Here is a 25369-nt window from a genome sequence, read left to right on the forward strand (position 1 = left end):
GGCAGGCAGCGTACCTCAGGAGAGAGAGGGCAGCGGGTCCATTAGCTCAGAGATAGCCATTAGTCACAGCCAGCCTGCTGATCTGGTAGCTATTGATAGCCATAAGCTAATAGCATGGCTACTGAACATAACAGTAGCAAGCTATCCCGGCAGGCCAGGCAACATGCCTCAGGAGAGTAGAGCCAGCCTGCTGAGTGCCTTGTAGCTGCTAGCTAATAGCATGGAGCTGCTAGCTAGCTAACAGCACGGAGCTGCTGAGCTGAATATAACAGAACAGGGGGGAAATGTGATTGGCTCCTGTTTTTGCTTGCACTAGAATGGAGGCCCGGTAGGTGACACGAGACCGGCACAGACCTAGCGGCAAGACACACACATGCCTGATGGCGACGCTCACAAAAATGGCCGGTGGGAGGTGGCAGAGAGTGACGCATGGGCCTTTGGCAAGGACTACGTTGGCACAGTGGCACTGCATCATGCCAAGAGGCCAGTCTGAACAGAACAGGAACCCGTCTGGCTAGAGGTACGGCCAACAGATAGAAAAACTGTCAAATGTTGGGTGTTATCGTTATCAGTTCATTGGTTGCACTTGTAATGCACTCCAGGATATGACGAAGAGCTTTGTTGACGCATATGGGACTCTGTAAGGACAAGATGGCCCACCTCTCTAATCGACAACAAACAAAACACAAAATCTACATCAACTGTTATATTGTGTTAGTTCGAAGGAGCTCTTCAGGTGTAGCCTAGCTGTTTGTACGACTGTTTGACAGTGTGTTTGCAAAGCAGTGCTGCAGCAGAGGCTGTGATCTGTGAAGGGAAGCCGAAAGCACAATGAGTTTGATCACTTTCTCAAGTCTAAGAATGTGAAAAGTAAATCAAAACCTATTAAATCCAAGGTTGTGAAATCCTTCAACACAAAGCAGCCCGATTAGCCTAACTACATTATTAAGATTGCCAGGAGAGCATCTTTTACTTCTTCCCCTTGTGTTGTGCAAAATCTATTTTTCTCCTTTATATTCCTAAATCATCTGACCTCATATGTGTCTCCTCCACAGCCTTCTTGTCCTCTACAGAGGCACGTAACCAGAGGTCACCAGGAGGCATGAACGCGTACTGTGTGATCCATTCACTCTAGGATGATGGCGTCACCACACCTACTACTTCAGATTGGATTACACTGATTGGTGTTAATGATAATAACTGTGTAATAAGAGTTTTCTTTGTAATAAAACACATTAAAGTTGGCAATAACCTTAATATTACTCTGCTCCTATTGGCCCTTCATCAAAGCATTCTAAGAATAGTTCTGTTCTCTGTCATCCAATGACAATAGAAATGAGTGTTTCCTGGTTTGATACGGCCAGGAATAGACCCATCTGCACAGTTTGAACAAACCAGTCTGTCAACAAAACACGCTGGCCCACACAATACAACCACTGCTGAAAACAGATATCTGACTGGAAATTAATTGGTAGAAAAACAACAAAACCGATAGCATCAAAACAAATGATCAAAATAAATACATTTAGGCTAAATATCTGAATTGGTGCCCAAGACAGATGTTATTCTGGATGTCGTGTAGTAGGGAAGTTAATTAACTTACAACCCATGTAGTCTTGTGACAGACGAAACAGAGTATCTATGTTAACCAATGTTACATGTGCAGCAGGCTAGCCCAACACGAGCAGGCTAGCCCAACACGAGCAGGCTAGCCCAACACGAGCAGGCTAGCCCAACACGAGCTAGCACGTACACGCTAGCTAGTACCCATCTTCTAATTCTAAATTAAAATTTCACCAACCGTGCTGTTTGTGGTGGTAACAGGCCATCCTCTCTGGCACAATTCCACATCCTGTCTCATCTCGTATGTCTCACAGAGTCTGTGGTGTGAGAAGGGTGGATCTGCTGGAGCCAGACTATTGAAATCTGATCTTGGGCCTGTCCCATATGGCACCCTATTCCCTGTATAGTCTAGTGCACTAATTTTGACCATGGCCCATAGGTTTCCGGTCAAAAGTAGTGCATTATATATGAAAAGTTGTGCACTTTATAGGGAGCCATTTGGACTCAGCCTTCTGTCTGGTTAAGAGGGAAAAACTCCCAGAACTACTCTATTGTAATCAGATTGCTGCTGTAAATCAGTACTACTCTACTGTAAATCAGATTGCTGCTGTAAATCAGATTACAAACTCAGCAAAACCTGGGTGGAAAATAGTGTCTAATCTTCAAAAGTGGACAATTCTTACTGTGTTGTTCTACTCTTATTTCATTTAGTCCTCCATGTTGGAGCGTGAAGATTTTCACTGTACCCTGCAATCACACCTGCAACCCTGTACATGTGACCATTAAACACAGTGAATCTGACCAACTCTGTCCTCAGAAGTAGGCCTTATGTTATCGGTCATGAGGTCTCCAACTATCATTTTCTTCTTGACCAGTCATGTCAGCCTAATGTACACTACTGTTGAAACGTTTGGGGTCACTTACAGATGGGGAGAAGGCATGTGTCTGGAAACACAGAGAGCAGGGGAGAGACGGCATGTGTCTGGAAACACAGAGAGCAGGGGAGAGAAGGCATGTGTCTGGGAACACAGAGAGCAGGGGAGAGAAGGCATGTGTCTGGGAACACAGAGAGCAGGGGGAGAGAAGGCATGTGTCTGGAAACACAGAGAGCAGGGGAGAGACGGCATGTGTCTGGGAACACAGAGAGCAGGGGGAGAGAAGGCATGTGTCTGGGAACACAGAGAGCAGGGGAGAGAAGGCATGTGTCTGGGAACACAGAGAGCAGGGGAGAGAAGGCATGTGTCTGGGAACACAGAGAGCAGGGGAGAGAAGGCATGTGTCTGGGAACACAGAGAGCAGGGGAGAGAAGGCATGTGTCTGGAAACACAGAGAGCAGGGGAGAGAAGGCATGTGTCTGGGAACACAGAGAGCAGGGGAGAGAAGGCATGTGTCTGGGAACACAGAGAGCAGGGGAGAGAAGGCATGTGTCTGGGAACACAGAGAGCAGGGGAGAGAAGGCATGTGTCTGGGAACACAGAGAGCAGGGGAGAGAAGGCATGTGTCTGGGAACACAGAGAGCAGGGGAGAGAAGGCATGTGTCTGGGAACACAGAGAGCAGGGGAGAGAAGGCATGTGTCTGGAAACACAGAGAGCAGGGGAGAGAAGGCATGTGTCTGGGAACACAGAGAGCAGGGGAGAGAAGGTATGTGTCTGGAAACACAGAGAGCAGGGGAGAGGAGGCATGTGTCTGGGAACACAGAGAGCAGGGGAGAGAAGGCATGTGTCTGGGAACACAGAGAGAAGGCATGTGTCTGGGAACACAGAGAGAAGGCATGTGTCTGGGAACACAGAGAGAAGGCATGTGTCTGGAAACACAGAGAGCAGGGGAGAGAAGGCATGTGTCTGGGAACACAGAGAGAAGGCATGTGTCTGGGAACACAGAGAGAAGGCATGTGTCTGGGAACACAGAGAGAAGGCATGTGTCTGGAAACACAGAGAGCAGGGGAGAGAAGGCATGTGTCTGGAAACACAGAGAGCAGGGGAGAGACGGCATGTGTCTGGGAACACAGAGAGCAGGGGGGAGTAGGCATGTGTCTGGGAACACAGAGAGCAGGGGAGAGAAGGCATGTGTCTGGAAACACAGAGAGCAGGGGAGAGAAGGCATGTGTCTGGGAACACAGAGAGCAGGGGGGAGTAGGCATGTGTCTGGGAACACAGAGAGCAGGGGAGAGAAGGCATGTGTCTGGGAACACAGAGAGCAGGGGAGAGAAGGCATGTGTCTGGGAACACAGAGAGCAGGGGAGAGAAGGTATGTGTCTGGGAACACAGAGAGCAGGGGAGAGAAGGCATGTGTCTGGAAACACAGAGAGCAGGGGAGAGAAGGCATGTGTCTGGGAACACAGAGAGCAGGGGAGAGAAGGCATGTGTCTGGAAACACAGAGAGCAGGGGAGAGACGGCATGTGTCTGGGAACACAGAGAGCAGGGGAGAGAAGGCATGTGTCTGGAAACACAGAGAGCAGGGGAGAGAAGGCATGTGTCTGGGAACACAGAGAGCAGGGGAGAGAAGGTATGTGTCTGGGAACACAGAGAGCAGGGGAGAGAAGGCATGTGTCTGGAAACACAGAGAGCAGGGGAGAGAAGGCATGTGTCTGGGAACACAGAGAGCAGGGGAGAGAAGGCATGTGTCTGGAAACACAGAGAGCAGGGGAGAGACGGCATGTGTCTGGGAACACAGAGAGCAGGGGGGAGTAGGCATGTGTCTGGGAACACAGAGAGCAGGGGAGAGAAGGCATGTGTCTGGGAACACAGAGAGCAGGGGAGAGAAGGCATGTGTCTGGGAACACAGAGAGCAGGGGAGAGGAGGCATGTGTCTGGGAACACAGAGAGCAGGGGAGAGAAGGTATGTGTCTGGGAACACAGAGAGCAGGGGAGAGAAGGCATGTGTCTGGGAACACAGAGAGCAGGGGAGAGAAGGCATGTGTCTGGAAACACAGAGAGCAGGGGAGAGAAGGCATGTGTCTGGGAACACAGAGAGAAGGCATGTGTCTGGGAACACAGAGAGCAGGGGAGAGAAGGCATGTGTCTGGGAACACAGAGAGCAGGGGAGAGGAGGCATGTGTCTGGGAACACAGAGAGCAGGGGAGAGAAGGCATGTGTCTGGAAACACAGAGAGCAGGGGAGAGAAGGCATGTGTCTGGGAACACAGAGAGAAGGCATGTGTCTGGGAACACAGAGAGCAGGGGAGAGGAGGCATGTGTCTGGGAACACAGAGAGCAGGGGAGAGAAGGCATGTGTCTGGGAACACAGAGAGCAGGGGAGAGAAGGCATGTGTCTGGGAACACAGAGAGCAGGGGAGAGAAGGCATGTGTCTGGGAACACAGAGAGCAGGGGAGAGAAGGTATGTGTCTGGAAACACAGAGAGAAGGCATGTGTCTGGGAACACAGAGAGCAGGGGAGAGAAGGCATGTGTCTGGAAACACAGAGAGAAGGCATGTGTCTGGGAACACAGAGAGCAGGGGAGAGAAGGCATGTGTCTGGAAACACAGAGAGAAGGCATGTGTCTGGGAACACAGAGAGCAGGGGAGAGAAGGTATGTGTCTGGGAACACAGAGAGAAGGCATGTGTCTGGAAACACAGAGAGCAGGGGAGAGACGGCATGTGTCTGGGAACACAGAGCACTCAGTGTGCCAGGGAACAGCAGTGAAGAGATTGCCATCTGATAGGCCTGACTAATGCCTTGAATTCAGCCCTCTGCTCTGATGGAGCCAGGCTGGGGCTGAGGGAAGAGGGAGAGAGAGCCCAGAGAAAGAGAGATGGATGGAGAGTGAGTAGAAGAGAAAGACAGCATGGAGAGATAGCCCTTGATCATGACTCTGATCCAGTTTTTGTTAAGAGCCCCGATGCTTGGTCTGATCATTAACACACATCTCTTGCGGTGCGGCTTTGGAAGCATTAGGACCTTATCTTTCATTAAAATAATAATAATAACGTCACATTGATAAACACCTTTATATAGGGTTAGTGTTCCCACATGGCCATATCTCCATGTTACAACACTGGTAGACAGAAGACAGCTAATTAACACGTGGTCTCTCTATCTAGCATGCTCCGAAAACCTGTGTGGAATGGAAGGAGGCCGCCAGAAATGTGTGGTCACTGAAGAATTCTGTCAGCTGCAACTGTGATAAAGCTGGTTAAAACTGTGTACAGTAAGTGTGTATTTTGCAATTGAGAAATTATTTTGATTTGAAAGTAAAAAAATTGCTTTATGTTTCCAGAACCATACTGCCATTGAGAATCCATTCACGTTTACATGGGAGTATTTGACAGTTTTGGCTGGCCAGTCTACCTCTGAAAATAACATATACACTACATGACCAAAAGTGTGTGGACACCCGCTCGTCGAATATTTCATTGGGCCCCCCCCCCCTTTGATGCTACTACAGCCTCCAGTCTTCTGGGAAGGCTTTCCACTAGATGTTGGAACATTGCAACAGGGACTTGCTTCCATTCAGCCACAAGAGCATTAGTGAGGTCGGGCACTGATGTTGGGCGATTAGGCCTGACTCACAATCGGCATTTTAATTCATCCCAAAGGTGTTCGATGGGGTTGAGGTCAGGGTTCTGTGCAGGCCAGTCAAGTTCTTCCACACCGATCTCTACAAACCATTTCTGTATGGACCTCGCTTTGTGCACGGGTCATTGTCATGCTGAAACAGCAAAAGGGCCTTCCCCAAACTGTTGCCACAAAGTTGGAAGCACAGAATCGTCTAGAAGGTAATTGTAGGCTGAAGCGTTAAGGATTTCCCTTCCCTGAAACAGAGGCCTAGCACGAACAATGAAAAACAGCCCCAGACCATTATTCCTCCTCCACCAAACTTTATAGTTGGCACTATGCATTCGGGCATGGTGATCTTAGGCTTGTGTGCAGCTGCTCAGCCATGGAAACCCATTTCAGGAAACTCCCGACAAACAGTTATTGTGCTGATGTTTTGCTTCCAGAGGCAGTTTGGAACTCAGCAATTAGTGTTACAACTGAGGACAGAAGATTTTTTTACGCGCTACACGCTTCTGCACTCGGCGGCCCCCGTTCTGTGAGCTTGTGTGGCCTACCACTTAACGGCTGAGCCGTTGTTGCTCCTAGATGTTTATACTTCACAATAACAGCACTTACTGTTGACCGGGGCAGCTCTAGCAGGGCAGAAATTTGACCAACTGACTCGTTGGATAGGTGGCATGCTTTGAAAGTCACTGAGCTCTTCAGTAAGGCCATTCTACTACCAATGTTTGTCTATGGAGATTGCATGGCGGTGCTGGATTTATACACTGGTCATCAATGAGTGTGGCTGAAATAGCTGAATCCACTCATTTGAAGTGGTGTCCACATACACTATATATACACTTTAAGTATGTTATTCTCTAACCTCAGTAATGTCCCGGGTAGTAGTACGTTATTCTCTATCCACTAATTTAAAAGGGGTGTCCACATACTGTTGAATTTATTGTGTGTGTTATTCTCTATCCACTAATTTAAAGGGGTGTTCCCATACTGGTGTATATATATAGTGTATGTGGTCCTTGGACCTTAAAGGAGTAACCCTCCTTAAAAGCATTAAACACACCAAGAATCTCACTGCCGATAGGCACTTATCAGTGGGTGAGACAGGTACGCCTGATGGCGACGCTCACAGAAATAGACCATAGAGTAAGTATACACATAGGCCTATTCCTGGGAGAAACACACACACACACACACACTTGGCGGCCCTTGATAATCAGGTCCGGTACCCTCCTGCCACCACCTTTCCTTTCCCCAGTGGAGAGGCAACAGAGTTACCTGCATGCAGGCTGGTGGGAGGTGGCAGAGAGTGACGCATGGGCCTTTGGCAAGGACTACGTTGGCACAGTGGCACTGCATCATGCCAAGAGGCCAGTCTGAACAGAACAGGAACCCGTCTGGCTAGAGGTACGGCCTTGTCACAGTGGGCAGCGTACCTGCTGCGTGCCGACCCGGTAGATGATCCTACCGTTTCTACTTGTAGAATCAAAATATTCGTCAGTGGCCAACAACTTGACTTCGAGCCAATCAGAGAACACAAATCCCCACGTGCAGGACGAAACAAATACATATATATATATATTTCTTTAGAGTGGGCATTTTCTCCGTACGTCCACAGATGAGCTAGTCACACTTCATATGCAATGTAGGCTATGGGATGTTAGCTAGCTAAGTGCACAGATGCAATGGACAAAACACTAACTACTTCCTGCAAGCTAGCTAACCACTGTACCTAATATTGACATTATAATAAAATCACAATGGATTAGCTAGTTTCCATTAAACAGGTGCCCATGGTAGCTAGCTAGCTAAGGACACTGCACTATGATGTGCTAGCTAGCTAGTGAATATGCTAACATTAGCTAGCTAAACACTTGGCTATGGGCTGGCAATTGGCAGTATGTGATTATGGAGAGTGAATTTTATTGTTTCTTTGTCATCTTGCTAGGTAGTTATCTAGCTGTGTCCATCTGGCTAGTATCATCAAGGGCATTCTACAAAATAGCAACATTAGCGCAGATAGCTTGGAACCTAGACTAATAACCCCCACCCAACAAAGTAGAATACCTGTTAGGCAACTGTATAAACACATGTGGCCAACCCTCAGTCAGAGTTACTGGGTGTGCAGGCTTTTGATCAAGCCCTGCTCAAACACAAGTTTATCAAGGTCCGGTTGAGCAGCTGATCTCTAAAATGTGGTTTGTTAGAGCTCTCCCGGACGATGCTTGACCACCCATGAGCTCTCCCGGAGGATGCTTGACCACCCATGAGCTCTCCCGGAGGATGGTTGACCACCCATGAGCTCTCCCGGACGATGCTTGACCACCCATGAGCTCTCCCGGAGGATGGTTGACCACCCATGAGCTCTCCCGGAGGATGGTTGATTGATGTAAAATATTGCAACCAAATACGTTTTATGCCTTTTGAAATAATTCGCTCATTCAATATATCAAAGATCAAATAAATGGCTATGGTAGGCTACAAATCTTTTTATTCGGCTGAAGCAAGCCCACACATTTTCAGGAAATTGACCTTTTCTAATATATTCATATTTATCTTAGCTACCTTAGAAGCAGGGCCTAAAATTTTCTTTTTGGTCCACCAGCCACTCAGAATTTCTTACCAGCCAAAATATTTTTTGGGGCCATAATTACATCAAAGACACTAAAAACGTATGACCATGTTTTGTAATGTTTCTAAAACAAGAAATGTATTAGTAAGAAGCAAATTTGGTATATTGCTCAATTTCATTAGCTTTTTTGTGACCAGTCTTTAAACCAAAATATCAGATGAGACAAAATGTTCAGTTGCCTCTCAGGGCGGGAGGTTACCGTGGTAATGGGGCCACTTGAGGTTTGTCAGGTGTGTGAGATCTGACTAGGGCGTCTCTTCGCTATCAGTTGAAGCAGCAGACTCAAACTACGTTGAAAGACAACCTAGCTTGTGATGAACACGATGTAAATAACCAAGAAACACGAGGACAAATTCTCACTTTGTAGACTTTATAGAGTTGGTTAGACAAACTTCTATCCCTGTGCCTCCAAAAATTAATCTATCAGCATTTCACTCAGAGCTTACAGCTCTCCTGCCAGGCATTGTAGCTACCTCAGGTGGGATATAGGATTCGTATTTCTTTTAGTGGGATTAGCAACTGTGAAACAAAACAGCTACTGCACCATTTTTCTACAATAAAAATCGGAAGCATGTGCTCATACTTGACTATTTTTAATTCACAAATGTAATGCGCGCACTGTAGAGATCTACAAATTGACCACACACACCAACATGGCTGGTAAAATATCGATTCTTACCCAGCCAATACCTAAAACGACCTGCGGGTGACGGGTGTTCATTTTATGCCCTGCTTAGAAGTGTTTACTTTGCAGGGTGACTAGCATTTACTGAAGCCACATAATTCAAAGGAAAGGCTATATCTAATATTTTTGCCTAGAATGAATGTTCACGATTCACAAATTATTTTTGATTGACATGATTTGATTCTTTGGGATTGAACCGAATCCCAACTAATACAAACGAAGAAGTGAATCGTCATTTAGTCCAAAAATTATAGTTTAAAATTATTCATGTGAATTGTTTAAAAAAAAAGTAAATCAACTTTGTATGACCTTATTCACCAGTGTCTGTGATTTTTTTTTTTTTGGGGGGGGGGGGGGGGGGGGACATGACAAACAGTTAACTAGAGGGTACAAAATATGTTTTGAATTGGCTACCTAATTAATCTGTTCTCTATCATATTTTATAGGCCTACCTGCTGCTGTAATGTCCGACTGTCACTCACACCTTGAGCAATGGCCCCCTTGCCTCACACTATGCAGGATAAGCGCGCAAACACAGACGTGCTAGAGTCATTCCGATCCTGGTCGATATGATGAATATTTATTTATTTATTAAATATTTAAAAACTGTGCCTAAATAAAAATGTAAATAAAATAATGTATTAAATTAATTTCCATGACTTTTCTTAAATGTTTCAGATTTTATAATTTTCCAAAACTTTTCCAGGCCTGGAAAACACAATTTTAAAATTCCATGACTTCTCCAGGATTTTCAAGAATGTAAGAACTCTGGATAATAGAAGACAGACTTGACATACAGAAATGTAAGGAAAAAGGAACAGCAGTTCAGAAATCAGCTCAATGTAACTGAAGAATCCATAGCATATAACCACTTCTGGGAAAATTATAACACACTAAACAAACAAGAATAGTTATTGATCCAAAACAGGGATGTTCTCCAATACTTTTGGCTCTATAACAAAGAACAAACAGCAAAAACATATACATGATCAATTGCAAATCTTACAATCAGCTGTTAAAGACTACAAGAACCCACTGGATTTTCCATTTACATTGAATGAACTACAGGACAAAATACAAACCCAAAAGGCCCGTGGAGTTGATGGTAACCTAAATGAAATGACAAAATATACAGACCACAATTTGGCTATACTTAAAACATCATCCTCAGCTCTGGCATCTTCCTCAATATTTGGAACCAAGGACTGATCACACCAATCCACAAAAGTGAAGACAAATTTGACCCCAATAACTACCGTGGGATAAGCATCAACAGCAACCTGAGGGAAATCCTCTGCGTTATCATTAACAGCAGACTCCTATAATTTCCTCAGTGAAAACAATGTACTGAACAAATGTCAAATTGGCTTTTTACCAAATGACCATACGACAGACCGCATATTTCACCCTGCACACCCTAATAAAAAAACAATCAAACCAAAACAATGGCAAAGTCTTCTCATGCCGTGTTGATTCCAAAAAAGCGTTTCACTCAATTTGGCACGAGAGTCTGCTATACAAACTGATGGAAAGTAGTGTTGGGGGAGAAACATACTATACTATAAAAACCATACACAAACAAGTGTGCAGCTAAAATTGGCAAAAAATAAATTTCTTTCCACAGGGCCGTGGGTTGAGACAGGGATGCAGCTTAAGTCCCACCCTCTTCAACATGTACAGTTGAAGTCGGAAATGTACATACACCTTAGCCAAATACATTTAAACTCAGTTTGTCACAATTCCTGACATTTAATCTTTGTAAAAATTCCCTGTCTTAGGTCAGTTAGGATCACCACTTTATTTTAAGAATGTGAAATGTCAGAATAATAGTAGAGAGAATTTATTATTTCAGCAATTATTTCTTGCATAACATTCCCAGTGGGTCAGAGGTTTACATACAGTCAATTAGTATTTGGCAGCATTGCCTTTAAATTGTTTAACTTGGGTCAAATGTTTTAGCATCTTTACAAGGTCCTTTGCTGTCGTTCTGGGATTGATTTGCACTTTTCGCACCAAAGTACGTTCATTTCTAGGAGACAGAACGCCTTTCCTTCCTGAGCGGTATGACGGCTGTGTGGTCCCATGGTGTTTATACTTGCGTACTATTGTTTGTACAGATGAACGTGGTACCTTCAGGCGTTTGGAAATTGCTCCCAAGGATGAACCAGACTTGTGGAGGTCTACATTTTCTTTTCTGAGGTCTTGCCTGATTTCTTTTGATTTTCCCTTGATGTCAAGCAAAGAGGCACTAAGTTTGAAGGTAGGCCTTGAAATACATCCACAGGTACATCTCCAATTGACTCAAATGATGTCAATTAGCCTATCAGAAGCTTCTAAAGCCATGACATAATTTTCTGGAATTTGTTGAAAGGCACAGTCAACTTAGTGTATGTAAACTTCTGACCCACTGGAATTGTGATCAAATCAAATGTATTTATATAGCCCTTCTTACATCAGCTGATATCTCAAAGTGCTGTACAGAAACCCAGCCTAAAACCCCAAACAGCAAGCAATGCAGATGCAAAGTAGATATCCTAACCGACTTGCCAAAACTATACTTTGTTAACAAGAAATTTGTGGAGTGGTTGAAAAACAGTTTTAATGACTCCAACCTAAGTGCATGTAAACTTCCGACTTCAACTGTATATCAATGAATTGGCGAGGGCACTAGAACAGTCTGCAGTACCCTGCCTCACCCTACTAAAATCGGAAGTCAAATGTCTACTGTTAGGTGATGATCTGGTGCTTCTGTCCCCAACCAAGGAGGGCCTACAGCTGCACCTAGATCTTCTGCACAGATTCTGTCAGACCTGGGCGCTGACCGTAAATCTCAGTAAGACAAAAATAATGGTGTTCCAAATAAGGTCCAGTTGTCAGGACCACAAATACAAATTCCATCTAGACACCGTTGCCCTAGAGCACACAAAAAACTATACATACCTCTGCCTAAACATCAGCACCACAGGTAACTTCCACAAAGCTGTGAAATATCTGAGAGACAAGGCAAAAAAGGGCTTTCTACGGCATCAACAGGAACATTAAATTTGACATCCCAATTGTGATCTGGCAAGAAAATAATTTAAATTAATTTTAGATCCCATTGCCCTTCATGGTTGTAAGGTTTGGGGTCAGCTAACCAACCAAGAATTCACAAAATGGGACAAAGACCAAATTGAGACTGTATGCAGAATTCTGCAAAAACATCCTCTGTGTACAAAGTAAAACACCAAATAATGCATGCAGAGCACAATTAGGACAATACCCTTTAATGATCAAAATCCAGAAAAGAGCTGTTAAATTCTGCAACCACCTAAAAGGAAGCGATTCCCAAGCCATTACCTACCGAGAGACTAACCTGGAGAAGAGTCCCCTAAGCAAGCTGGTCCTGTGGCTCTGTTCACGAACACAAACAGACCCCACAGAGCCCCAGGACAGCAACACAATTAGACCCAACCAAATCATGAGAAAACAAAAAGATAATTACTTGACACATTGGGAAGAATTAACAAAAAAACAGCAAACTAGAATGCTATTTGGCCCAAAACAGAGAGTACACAGTGGCAGAATACCTGACCACTGTGACTGACACAAAATTAAGGAAATCTTTGACTATGTACAGACTCAGTGAGCATAGCCTTGCTATTGAGAAAGGCCGCCGTAGGGATACCTGGCTCAAGAGAAGACAGGCTATGTGCACACTACCCACAAACAAAATGAGGTGGAAACTGAGCTGCACTTCCTAACAATGTATGACCATATTAGAGACACATATTTCCCTCAGATTACACAGACCCACAAAGAATTAGAAAACAAATCCAATTTTGATAAACTCCCATATCTATTAGGTGACATACCAGTGTGCCATCACAGCAGCAACATTTGTTGTGACCTGTTGCCACAAGAAAAGGTCAACCAGTGAAGAACAAAACACAATTGTAAAAACAACCCACATTTATGTTTATTTATGCTCCCTTTTGTACTTTAACAATGTGCACATCATTACAACACGGTACATAATGACATTTAAAATGTCTTTATTCCTTTGAAAGTCTTGTGAGTGTAATGTTTACTGTTCATTTCACTTTTGTTTATTATCTATTATACTTGCTTTGTCAATGTAAACATATGTATGTTTCCCATGCCAATAAAGTCCTTTGAATTGAATAAGTGAAGGAGAAAGATAGAGAGTATAAGAGAGGGACTCGGCACAGAGAGCATGAGAAAGCGAGGGAGAGAGAGAGTAGCAATGGAAGCAGAGAAAGAAAGCCTTTGTTATGGAGGCCATTATGTGGTGTGTATACCCATGCAGGAGCATCCCTATGTGCTACTGCACGAGAGAGAGCGAGAGAGAAGGGACATTTACCTTTTCATTTCTGAGATTTCAAAACGTTTTGGGTGATCAAGTAGTGATCAAATTGTACTTATTGCTTATTTTGTTGTCATTATTGCTTTGTAATGAGCCATTATGTTAATCGGGCTATGATATATGACCACAATGCTTAAGCTTAGCATTTACACTTTGGGGGGGGGAATAGAAAAATAATGTAATTATATATTTAACTGCGTTTAGTAAACTTGGCCAAATTGAATTAGCAAATGTGCTCATAGTACAGCGGATGCTTCAATGTCCGGAGTCACACGCACCGACACGTGCAACTGTACTGATTGCAGTGAGCCGGACGGACTGTATATGTACGCATTCGCTGCTGCTGGATAAAACACCGAGCAGAGCCGACACTGTCATCTATGCCAAAATGTCACATATCCAAGGAGCGTCAAACAAGTCTACATTTTGATACATTGATACATTGCAACAATGTTTCACAAAACAGGTGGTGATGAAGTGTAGCAGACCTAGCAGATGACAACACACTATATAGGGTGACATGCATTGTTAGTGATCTGCTTGCATGTCAGGAGGACACAAGGTTATACGGTTGGGAAATATCATTAATGATAGCCAATACTACAGCACTAACGTAACCACTATCACAATGTACCACCGTAACTAATAACTTAGCACAGCACTAACGTAACCACTATTACAACGTACCACCGTAACTAATAACGTAGCTACTGTACAAAGCTGATGATCTGATTTATTAGACAAAGGTTAGAGACAAAGGGTTCTTGTAACAGAATAGTCCCAAGTCTGTGGTAGAACCACCTATTTAAAGGGATGGGCAGCTCTATACTGTAATAACACTGTTTGTATGCATTTTATCCACTGCTTCTCAGTAGGTTTGTATGGTATTACTATACTGGTAGTGAGGTATTATGGTAGCTATCGTTATCTATTTTACTTAGGCATCGTCATCCACAACGGGTTTCCTTCCACATTGCTGTGGCCCTTGCCAGTCCTCTCTCCTCCCTTTATCTCTGTTGTGGCAGCAGACCCACTGACAGACATGTATGTCATTGTTGGTGTACAAACACTTTGACGGTTCAAATAGCCTTTGAAGGGTCAGAGTCTATGAAATTAGATTCATTAGCTAGTAGATAGCTCTAGCCACTAGCCAACCTTATCCTAGACCTAGGACATTGTTGAGCGCACACGGGTAGAAGGCAGCTAATAGACTGATGTTATCGTAAATGACAATAGTATTAGCTACACAGTAGTTAGTAACCTTGGCTTCTGGTTTTCACAGGTTCAAAACATAGACAATAGGTCCAAGCCAAGGAGGCCGACATCAAAAGCAGTATACTGACAGAGGGAGAACCCCGATAGCAGTGGCACAAGCCAGAGTGATCCCGTATGCTTAGCTAGCTACTGTACAGCTAGCTTGAGAAAACACATAAGATTGAAGACACTTACCAACGAATAGGCTACCTTCAAGCCCTCCTCTCCGTTCTCACTGTCTGGTCATGGACGCAAATAGCCAGACTATCCTCCAATTGATTTGATATTTTATCACGTATAATAGTCTTTCCTGCGGTGTTGTCGCTTCTTCCGCTCCGTCACAAATAGCTAGCTAGACCGTTTCTTTCTCACTGCGAGCAGAGGAAAGCGGAAACACTTCAGTCTGCTAGTAAACCAGCAGCCTCGCTTTCGTACGGTTTCCATGGGAACCAGTAGTAGAGCCTGTGGTCAGGCTATATGTATTATACGACTGTAGAATGAAGACGGACATTCATTAAGTAACTGTGATATATCACAGTAATTGTTTTACTCGGTGAAGCCCAGGCCAACAGTGAATTTCATTGGGCCCAGACCAATTTTGTTAGCCCAGTGACTTTGCCCGAGCGGATAGTTTGACTGCGAGAGGGGCGGGCAGGTCCACAATGTACTGTGTGAACCAATTACGTATATAGATAGACCTTGGATTGCAGATCATGTGGGTGCGTTCGTAAATTCACTCTGGCTATCTACTCCATCACATACACGTGTTTAGCAGATGTTATTGCGGGTGAAGCGAAATGCTTGTAATATGTCCGGTGTCAGTAAACGTCGGCAAAGAAGCGTAATTAAATTGTTGCCAGCAGCACAGTTACAGTCACCAACGCTTTGGATAACATGAAAACATCCTAACCACCTCTGCTAGGGTAAGTAAAATTGTCAAAGGTGTTCCCTTGTTGTGTTGCTCATTTGTGTCTGGAAATAGCTAGCAAGCTAGTCAACTTTAGCCAGTTAACTTCAGCACTTGACTGCCGTTGTAAGGTCAGAACACTCAGATCAACCCTCCTCCTCTGTAAGAGTGTGCGCTCTGAATTTACGAAGGACACTATGACAACACTCTGAATTTACGAACTATCCAGAGCGCACTCTGACATACTGGAGGCAATTTACGAACGCACCCTATGAGAACACAGATTAAACAAACAGATAGATATTTCACTGGATGTTTAAATGTGAAGCATCCGCTTACTGTTTCCACTCACTACCAAATATGGTAACGAGAGTAATTCCACTGGCGCGCAGTGGGAGAAGATGGAACGAGATGGATTTTAACCGACATTATGCAAATGTTCTTATCGATTAAACATTTGATCTCAATATAGTTTTCTGTTTCCAAAACTACAATCTGTTATGAACAGAGTGGACTAAGGTTTGTAAACTTTAACATTTGCAAAAGTTTAAAAACTCGCGTTGTTTAGGAGTGCAGAGGTGAATTGTTACTGCACACGCGCACTTCACAGGGTAGACGTTCCCTAACGAAAACATGCAGATGATGTTAGAACGCGCCAATAGGATCTCGCTTTCCCGTGCTTGGCTCTGCCCACTATGGCTCATTTGTTCCCATTGGAAACGACAGGCGAAGGTATATCTTGGTATAGTTACAAAAATCTTTGAGGAGAAGCTTTAATCCCACCGGTAAACCATATTGACACTCCTTAGAAAAGCCGCATTCCATAGGGATGAATGGAATACTACGGTATTTCATTTAAATGGTTCTTGGACAAAATTATATGCACTTATGTATTTTTTGTTGTTGTTGCTGTAGTGGGAAGAGTAACATTAGTACTTTCAAAAAATTATACTCTAAGGAAAATGGTTTTATATATTTTATTTGTATGTTTAGTTCACATAATATAACTTAAAAGTATGCATTAAGGTGTCTGTAATAGAATAAACGTGGCTAAAACAAATGTTGACATTAGAAAATGTATATCTATAGCTTCCAAAATATGTTTTACAATCGTAGGGGAGTGCCAAGATGGAGGCGCGATGGCTTCAAAACAGCACCCCCTTTATGCCATCTAGTGTATCTATAAATCATTGGTGTGAACTTTTGGTGTTTTAGTAAATTCACTCTGGAGTGCCAGAGTGCGCTCAGAGTACATCCTCATCAATTCAGAGCGTTGTCAGATTGTCCTCTTAAATTCAGAGCATTTCTCTTCCGGAGGGCACACTGGACGCTCTGGCCGAGGAGTAGGGTTGATCCGAGCGTTCTCTGACCTCACAATGGCAGTCAAGCACCCAGGCAAAAAAAAAAGAGACAACAGATAGACAAAAAAAGAGAGAACACCTTATTCTGACCATTTTACTCTCACTAGCAGAGCTGGTTAGATTGTTTTCATGTTATCCAGAGAGCTGGTGACTGTAACTGTGATGTTGGCAACAATTTTAGTTATGCTTTTTTTTGCTGACGTTTACTGGCACCGGCCATATTTAATGGGTGTTGAGCGTTAGTAAATTCATCAATTATTCTGCGCTCTGCACACTCAGTTGAGAGCGCTCTCAAATCGGAGTAGATAGCCAGAGTGAATTTACGAACGCGTCCTTTTGTACTTATTTTCAACTAGGAAAATATTACGGCGACGAGCAGTACCAGGTCGTAGTTACCAAAAACCCAAATCCAGAAAGCCCGCCTACGCGACCAATCAGATGAAGGAGAGTGATGACGCTTATGCAGGCTCATAAGGTCCACCTAGCCGACCAATCGGATGGAGGAGTGTGACGACGGGTATTCCTGTTATCGGGAAACGCCTCATTTTCGAAATGGCATATCTCGAGTTCAAGTTTGAGGACTAAATACGTTCGGGAACAAGAGTCACAAAAATTCATAACATTTAGAAAATGACAAACGTTTTGGGCAAAAAATTAAGTTGTCTTTTCTTGTTTAGATAACTAATAGCTTACTCTTGCCTAAAATGAGCTAGCTAGCATAAAGGATTCCATCAAAGATTTTTGTAACTTAACCAAGATAGACTACAGCCTGTCGTTTCAAATGAGCCATAGTGGGCAGAGCCAAGTACGAGCTAGCGAGATCCTATTGGCGCGTTCTAGCATCATCTGCATGTTTTCGTTAGAGAACGCATACTCTGTGAAGTGCGCGTGTGCAATAACTCAATTCGCCTTTGCATTTCCTAAAAGCTTTTGCAAAGGTTACATTTTACAAACCTTAGTCCACTCTGTTCATAACAGATTCTAGTTTTGGAAACAGAAAACTCTATTGAGATCAAATGTTTCATCAATGAGAAAATGTACAGAACGTCTGCCAAAATCCATCTCATTCAACCTTCTCCCACTGCCCGCAAGTGGGCTTCCTCTCACTACCAAATATTATGTGGAAAAGCCAAGCGGATGCTTCACATTTTAAACATCCAGTGAAATATCTTGTGATTCCATTCCTCCAAATACAGAGGAGTTACTCTACTTGATAGAGCAACGTTTATAAGTTTCCCTACAAGCCTTTCATTCTAATAGTAGTATGTCATATGCTTGACCATCGACAAAAGCACAGCCTTTGGTAAAAAAAAAAAATCTAAGTTGGGAGAGTAAAATTCTCCTATTCAATAGTGTTATTTTCAAGTTGTGGGCACAACAAAAAGGTATGAATGTCACCAGGGGAAAAATGGACAAACAAAAGTCTAAGAGAAATATGCTGCTGAAAGTAACAAGAATGCAGTAAGTTCAAAGACAGACCACTGTCATTTAAACCATACACTTTTACAACATTTAATTTGAATAATACTGAACTACTAACTAACAATGGAATGTTCTTCCAATACATTTGAAGATGGGACTTTAAACAGGTGTGTTCTCTGTGGTTACTAAAGATTCTACGGAAACTTATTTCAAAAGTACAGTGCCTTCAGAAGGTATTCATTCCCCTTGACTTATTCCACATTTTGTTGTTACAGCCTAAATTCAAAGTGGATGAAATAAATATTTTTTCTCTCACCCATCTACACACAATAACCTCTAGTGACAAAGTGAAAACATATATTTTTTTGTTTTGAAATCAACGAACTTGAGCCACCGGGAAGGGAAAGAGGGATACCTAGTCAGTTGTACAACTGAATGCATTCAACTGAAATGTGTCTTCCGCATTTAACCCAACCCCTCAATCAGAAAGGTGCCTTAATCGACATCCACATCATCGGCGCCCGGGGAACAGTGGGTTAACTGCCTTGCCCAGGGGCAGAACAACAGATTTTTACCTTGTCAGCTCGGGGACCCGAGTCAAAACATACAGTAGCCTACACCAAAGTCAGATTTTTTGCAGTGTCTGTACTTTACTATTTATATTTTTTGCAACTTTTACTTTTACTTCACTACATTCCTAAAGAAAATAATGTACATTTTACTCCATACATTTTCCCTGACATCCAAAAGTACTCATTACATGTTGAATGCTTAGCAGGACAGGAAAATGGTCAAATTCACACACTTGTCAAGACAACATGCCTGGTCATTCCAAATGCCTCTGATCTGGCGGATTCACTAAACACAAATACTTCATTTGTAAATGATGAAGTGTGTCCCTGGTTGTCTGTAAATTTAAAAAACAAGAAAATGGTGCCATCTGGTTTGCTTAATATAAAGAATTTGAAATTATTTGTACTTTTACGTTTGATACTTAAGTATATTTAATACAGTAGCAATAAAGGCCTAGTGTACACATTTGGTGGAGATTTTAAAATACATTTTTTCTATAATTGTGATTTATCATGGGCTGCAGCACCCTCCGCACCCCTACTTCCTGCAGCTATGGTTTCCAGTGGTTCTGTGGTTGTGCTTCCTGAAGCTATGGTTTTTGGCAAGGCCATTTTTTTGCCTGCTGACCCCCCCCCCCCCCCCCCAAAAAAAACTTTCTGTGCCACACAATACTGGTCAACATGAGCTACCAAAATGACCCTGAAGTGTGCCAGAAGTACTCCCACCCCTCCTAACTTCGTGGCTAGTCAAATACTTTCTGTGCTACACAACAGTCAAATACTTTGTATAGTACAAACTTCGTCAGATAACCGAAATTAATAATTAATGTATGTGTGTTATATTAAACAGAGGAAGGAGTAAAATGTAGGCAAGCAATAAACATTTCAGAACAACTACTAGTTGAATACGACATGGGAGAGATGCCGAACTTTGACCAAGATATTTATTTATTTACACCTTAAAACAAATAGCTAAACGGAAAACTGCAGACATTACTAGTGCCTACCCTGCGATCAAACCGCCATGAAAAATAAAATGAAACGAAGCCGAAGGTGTTCCTTGACAGCTGCCTTGAAGGAACACAGAGCAGAAATCTTTAACTAGCAAGCAAGTTGCAGCAATGAAGAATTGAGTGTGTGTGAAGGGGGAGGGAGATTTTCTATCGGCTCGGGCGCAAAGTAGGCTAATGACGAAATAACAAGATGTCAACGAATCTGCCAAAGGGATATTCAATGTCTGCTTTAAAAAAAAATCCATCTAAGAATAAGTGCCCTTCTTTGCGAGGCATTGTGATCATTGACAGCTGCCTTAAAGGAACACAGAGCAGAAATCGTTGTTGCAGCAATGAAGACTTGAGTGTGTGCGCGTTCACGCGAAGGAGGAGGGAGATTTTCTGTCGGCTCGGGCGCAAAGTAGACTAATGACGAAATAACAAGATGTCAGCTTCAACGAATCTGCATATGCGACCTTCTATTATGTTGAAAACAACGGCTGGCCATATTGGAGGTTGTGTCTAGGTCATATTATAGCTCAAAGTAAGAGTCACGTAACGGAAAAAATACCTTACTAAAGTGCAGCGGCAGTAGTAGTTGCTGTCATTCTTTTGGAAATAAGATTAAAAGAGTTGGAGTCATGTTGGCCCAATTGGTGTACCAGGAATTTCTCTCAAAAACAAAACCATGGTTTCTATGGTTATACACATCAATGCGATCGAATTCGCAACAGGTTCGCGTCCGTCTTCTCCCCAATCCTCGCTGTTTCTTCGACGAACCGGTGCACGTGAAGGTAGATGGACTTTCTCCGCACCAGAAAGTGGAATTGAGGTCCAAACTCAGGGACGATAAAGGGATCATCTTCAAAGCTTCCGCTCTGTACTCCGCAGATTCTACAGGACAGGTAGACCTGTGCCTCTCTCCCTCTCTGGGTGGAAGTTATACAGGAGTTGAACCAATGGGCTTGTTTTGGGCAATGACGCCCGAGACTCCACACCGCAAACTATTGAAAAATAATGTGTTGAGTTCAATGATGGTTGATATAGACGCGCTGCATGAGGACACAGGTGAGATCTTGGCAACAGAGACTATCGAGAGGCAGTTCATGACGGAAGGGCTGAGGAGGATACCGTTGGACATGAAAAATGGGAGAATTCGGGGGACCCTCTTTCTACCACCAGGTTAGTTATGTAGGCTTGGCCTATCCATTAATTTGATGAATAGTAAAAATATCTATATATATTTCCATTGCCGTTGTGAAGTGTATGTAGTTTCATATTTCTCTCCTATCACATCGTTCTCTTCTCTGTCATCTATCGTTTATCTTGCACATATGCTTGAAAGTGTTCTTAACAACATGTGTCTCCTCAGAAAAACACAAATTACACTTGTAGGATAATAGCCTTTTTATTAGGCTATTCAACTTTGCATCATAGACTCATAAAACAGAATGTGTATGTGTTTGAAGGAAACTGTTACAGAACAGCCATAAGTTTATATGTCGCTATCTCTCTGCAAGAGAGCGGCAGGTAGCCGAAGGGTTGCCCTTGAACAAGGCAGTAAACCCCCAACAACTTCTCCCCATGACGTGGATGTCGATTAAAAACATCCTCTCTGATTCAGAGGGTCTGGGTTAAAATGCATTTCAGTTGTGCAACTGACAAGGTTGCACAACAACCCTTTCCTATTGCCCCATCCTCAGGGCCAGGTCCGTTTCCTGGTGTCCTGGATGTGTATATTCTGGGTGGAGGTATATCTGAGGTCCGGGCCAGTCTGCTGGCTAACAAAGGCTTTGTGGTTCTGGCGCTGGCCTACTCTGGCTTCCAGGATCTGCCCAAAACCATGCCCAAATACTTTGACCTGGAGTACTTTGAAGAGGCCATCACATTCCTGAGGAGACAGCCACAGGTTAGTTGCGGAAGAAGAGCAAGGCTCTGTATTCATAAAACATCTCAGAGTAAGAGTGCTGATCAAGGATTACTCTCCTCGTGGCTATAGAATATCGAGCACTCTTACTATGAGATGCGTCGTGAATATGGGCCATTTGTTCCATCCATGAGAGGTAAAATGACACCTTGAGGTTCCTTTCACTGGATTTCAATATTTTGTTAACTGTGTAACTGCTGCCACCTAATGGCTGCTGTTTCTCTACACATCATATCAACTAAACAGACACACTCATAACAATGACAACATAACAACAATGTTCTTTATGTGTTCAGTTAACCATCCTATTTATTGATTTGTCAAAACCAGGTTACTTTGATTGTCTGTAATGATTTTTATCTCTTGGCAAACCATTGTCTTTTTCTCTAGGTCCAGGGTCCAGGAATAGGAATCCTGTCCATCTCTAAGAGTGGCGAACTGGCTCTGTCCATGGCCTCTTTTCTCTCTGGCATCTCAGCCACAGTCTGGATCAACGGCTGCAACGCTAATGTCATGACGCCACTGCACTACAAAGACCTCATCATCCCTCCCCTCATGCCTAACCTAGAGAACATCACCCTCACACCGGCCGGCCTTCTCGACGTCCGAGATGCCTTACCGGATCAGATAACAGATAGGAACCGCGGTTCCGTGATCCCGATAGAACGAGCCGGTTCTAGGTTCCTTTTTGTTGTCTCTGAGGACGACAGGAACTGGAACAGCTGTCTCTTTGGCCAGCAGGCCGCCGCCCAGCTGAGGCATCATGGGAAAGATAACTTTGAGGTGGTGACGTACCCCAGGGCGGGTCATTTCCTGGAGGTGCCCTACATGCCTCACTGCCCGTCTGGCTTCCACTCTGCGGTGGGTAAAGTGGTGGTGTTTGGGGGGGAAGCTAAAGCCCACCACGAGGCTCAGCTGGACCTGTGGAGGAGGGTCCAGGAGTTCTTCAGGACACACCTGAAGGACAACAGCAACACTGTCCAGAAAGCCAGGCTGTAACACTAAGAGAATGGCTGGTTGACTACTTTGCAGACTCCTGCCAGATCTCAATGTTTGGATAGGTGTTTAACATATCAGCTTACCACATCATATGATATAGTAATCTGATGTCTTACAGTGCAGTCAATGACGTGGCACATAACCATTGCTTAATGCAATGAAATAACACATATGGAATCATGTACTAACCAAATCAAAATATATTTGAGATTCTTCAAAGTAGCCTTGATGACAGCTTTGCATGTTCTTGGCATTCTCTCAACCAGCTTCCTGAGGTAATCACCTGGAATGCATTTCAATTACCAGGTGTGCCTTGTTAAAAGTTTCATTTGTGGAATTTCCTTCCTTAATACGTTTGAGCCAAAACAGTTGTGTTGTGACAAGGTAGGGGTGGTATACAGAAGATAGCCCTATTTGGTAAAATGGTGGTTTCTACTGACAATTGTGATGTACAAACTATGGCATAAGGGGATGACAAGCGGATAAGAGGCAATCGGTCATTTTGATTAAGACATTCATGAGTGAGCTAGGACAGACGTAGTCAATATAACTATTTGTTCAGCACTTTTGAAATGTACAGTGACAGAATTCAGAATGGGCCTCAGTGTTCTCCCTGTACACCAAGTCAGAACTATAGGATAAATAAAGGGGTCATATAAGCAGACAATTAAAGCTCTTAAAATATTTGGTTATTACATTTCTCAAAAATTGGTTAAAGGCTACATGTGCACCACCAGGTCAGAACATTCGTTAAAATTAAGAGGTGAAAATATACCAAATTATTAAGGTGAGGCACATGGGCTACTATCATCTTATTACACAACATACATTTAGTATTACTTTCTTAGCTGCATTATACATATAGCCCTGGCATATTACATAATTTATGCAGCAGCATACAATACATTTTTGGACTCACCTTGTTGTGCTCTGTTCACTTGCACAGGAAGGTGGCGCTGTGGTAAATTGGGTGCAAACTTTGTCCTCAAAGTCTGGCATTCTCTTGATTTTATGGTGTTTTCAAGACAACTGGGAACTCAAAAAAAAAAAAGAAAACAGGTTGAATCATGATGAAGTCAGTGATCTTCAGGTCGTAGCTCTAGAAAGTTCCTGATTTTATAATTCCGAGTTGGATGAATGTTCAAAACGTGTTTTCCCAGTTGTAGCTCGTTTTTCCAGAGTTCCTAGTTGTCTTGAACTCACCTAAAGACTGATTTTGCAGTTCCGAGTTAACAGTTGTTTTGAGCGAGGCACAAATCATGCTTCATTGACAGCATGGCCAATGTGGAATGTTTATCATTAGGAAAAGAGACCCTTAATCTTAGACTTGGGACCACACAGCCACTCCACTGAATAGCAGGCTAACGATTGCTTTCCAATGCTTTCAGTTAGCCACCGATTCCTTCCAAGGAATAAAAAGGATTTGCCAGTAGATTGTTGACTTGATTCATGATGATGACTGCTAGCTAAGTGTTAAGAGAATTTTGTTCATAAACTGAACTTCAATTAAACTACTCTGTCTGTTACTAAGAATTTGTACGGTTCTTGTTGAAATGAAACAGACTACAATAGTCAGCTAAGTTTATTCACGAGAGGTCTGCTGTGCATATACAAAAACGTGCATAAAATACCCTAAAAAAACGACTTAACTAGTACTTTCAAATATGTTTACTTAAGTACTTTACACCACTGGAACTGTCAGATTCTGAGATTTGATCAACGCTGGGAGCAAAATGTTGACCACTAATATACACTGCTCAAAAAAATAAAGGGAACACTTAAACAACACAATGTAACTCCAAGTCAATCACACTTCTGTGAAATCAAACTGTCCACTTAGGAAGCAACACTGATTGACAATAAATTTCACATGCTGTTGTGCAAATGGAATAGACAAAAGGTGGAAATTATAGGCAATTAGCAAGACACCCCCAATAAAGGAGTGGTGACCACAGACCACTTCTCACTTCCTATGCTTCCTGGCTGATGTTTTGGTCACTTTAGAATGCTGGCGGTGCTTTCACTCTAGTGGTAGCATGAGACGGAGTCTACAACCCACACAAGTGGCTCAGGTAGTGCAGCTCATCCAGGATGGCACATCAATGCGAGCTGTGGCAAGAAGGTTTGCTGTGTCTGTCAGCGTAGTGTCCAGAGCATGGAGGCGCTACCAGGAGACAGGCCAGTACATCA

The 25369-nt window shown here is 43.3% G+C and overlaps 2 protein-coding genes across 2 annotated transcripts in view; one reads left to right on the plus strand and one right to left on the minus strand.

The window, feature by feature from the left end:
* The window catches only part of LOC139582528 (sushi domain-containing protein 6-like), a 53556-nt gene extending 38099 nt beyond the window's left edge, over positions 1-15457 (minus strand). Inside the window, exon 1 of the mRNA XM_071412614.1 lies at positions 15195-15457. The gene's annotated coding sequence lies outside the window, so the exon portion shown is untranslated. The remainder of the gene's footprint in view (positions 1-15194) is intronic.
* A 5237-nt stretch (positions 15458-20694) lies between these two features.
* Positions 20695-24709, plus strand: LOC139582529 (acyl-coenzyme A thioesterase 1-like). Its single transcript, XM_071412615.1, has 3 exons — positions 20695-21435; positions 21957-22162; positions 22571-24709. Exons 1-3 carry the CDS (start codon positions 20895-20897, stop codon positions 23177-23179), a joined length of 1356 nt encoding a protein of 451 aa, XP_071268716.1. The 5' UTR covers positions 20695-20894; the 3' UTR covers positions 23180-24709.
* The last annotated feature ends 660 nt before the right edge of the window (positions 24710-25369 follow it).

The sequence above is a fragment of the Salvelinus alpinus genome, chromosome 8 (assembly GCF_045679555.1).
Source record: "Salvelinus alpinus chromosome 8, SLU_Salpinus.1, whole genome shotgun sequence".
NCBI classification, from domain to species: Eukaryota; Metazoa; Chordata; class Actinopteri; order Salmoniformes; family Salmonidae; genus Salvelinus; species Salvelinus alpinus.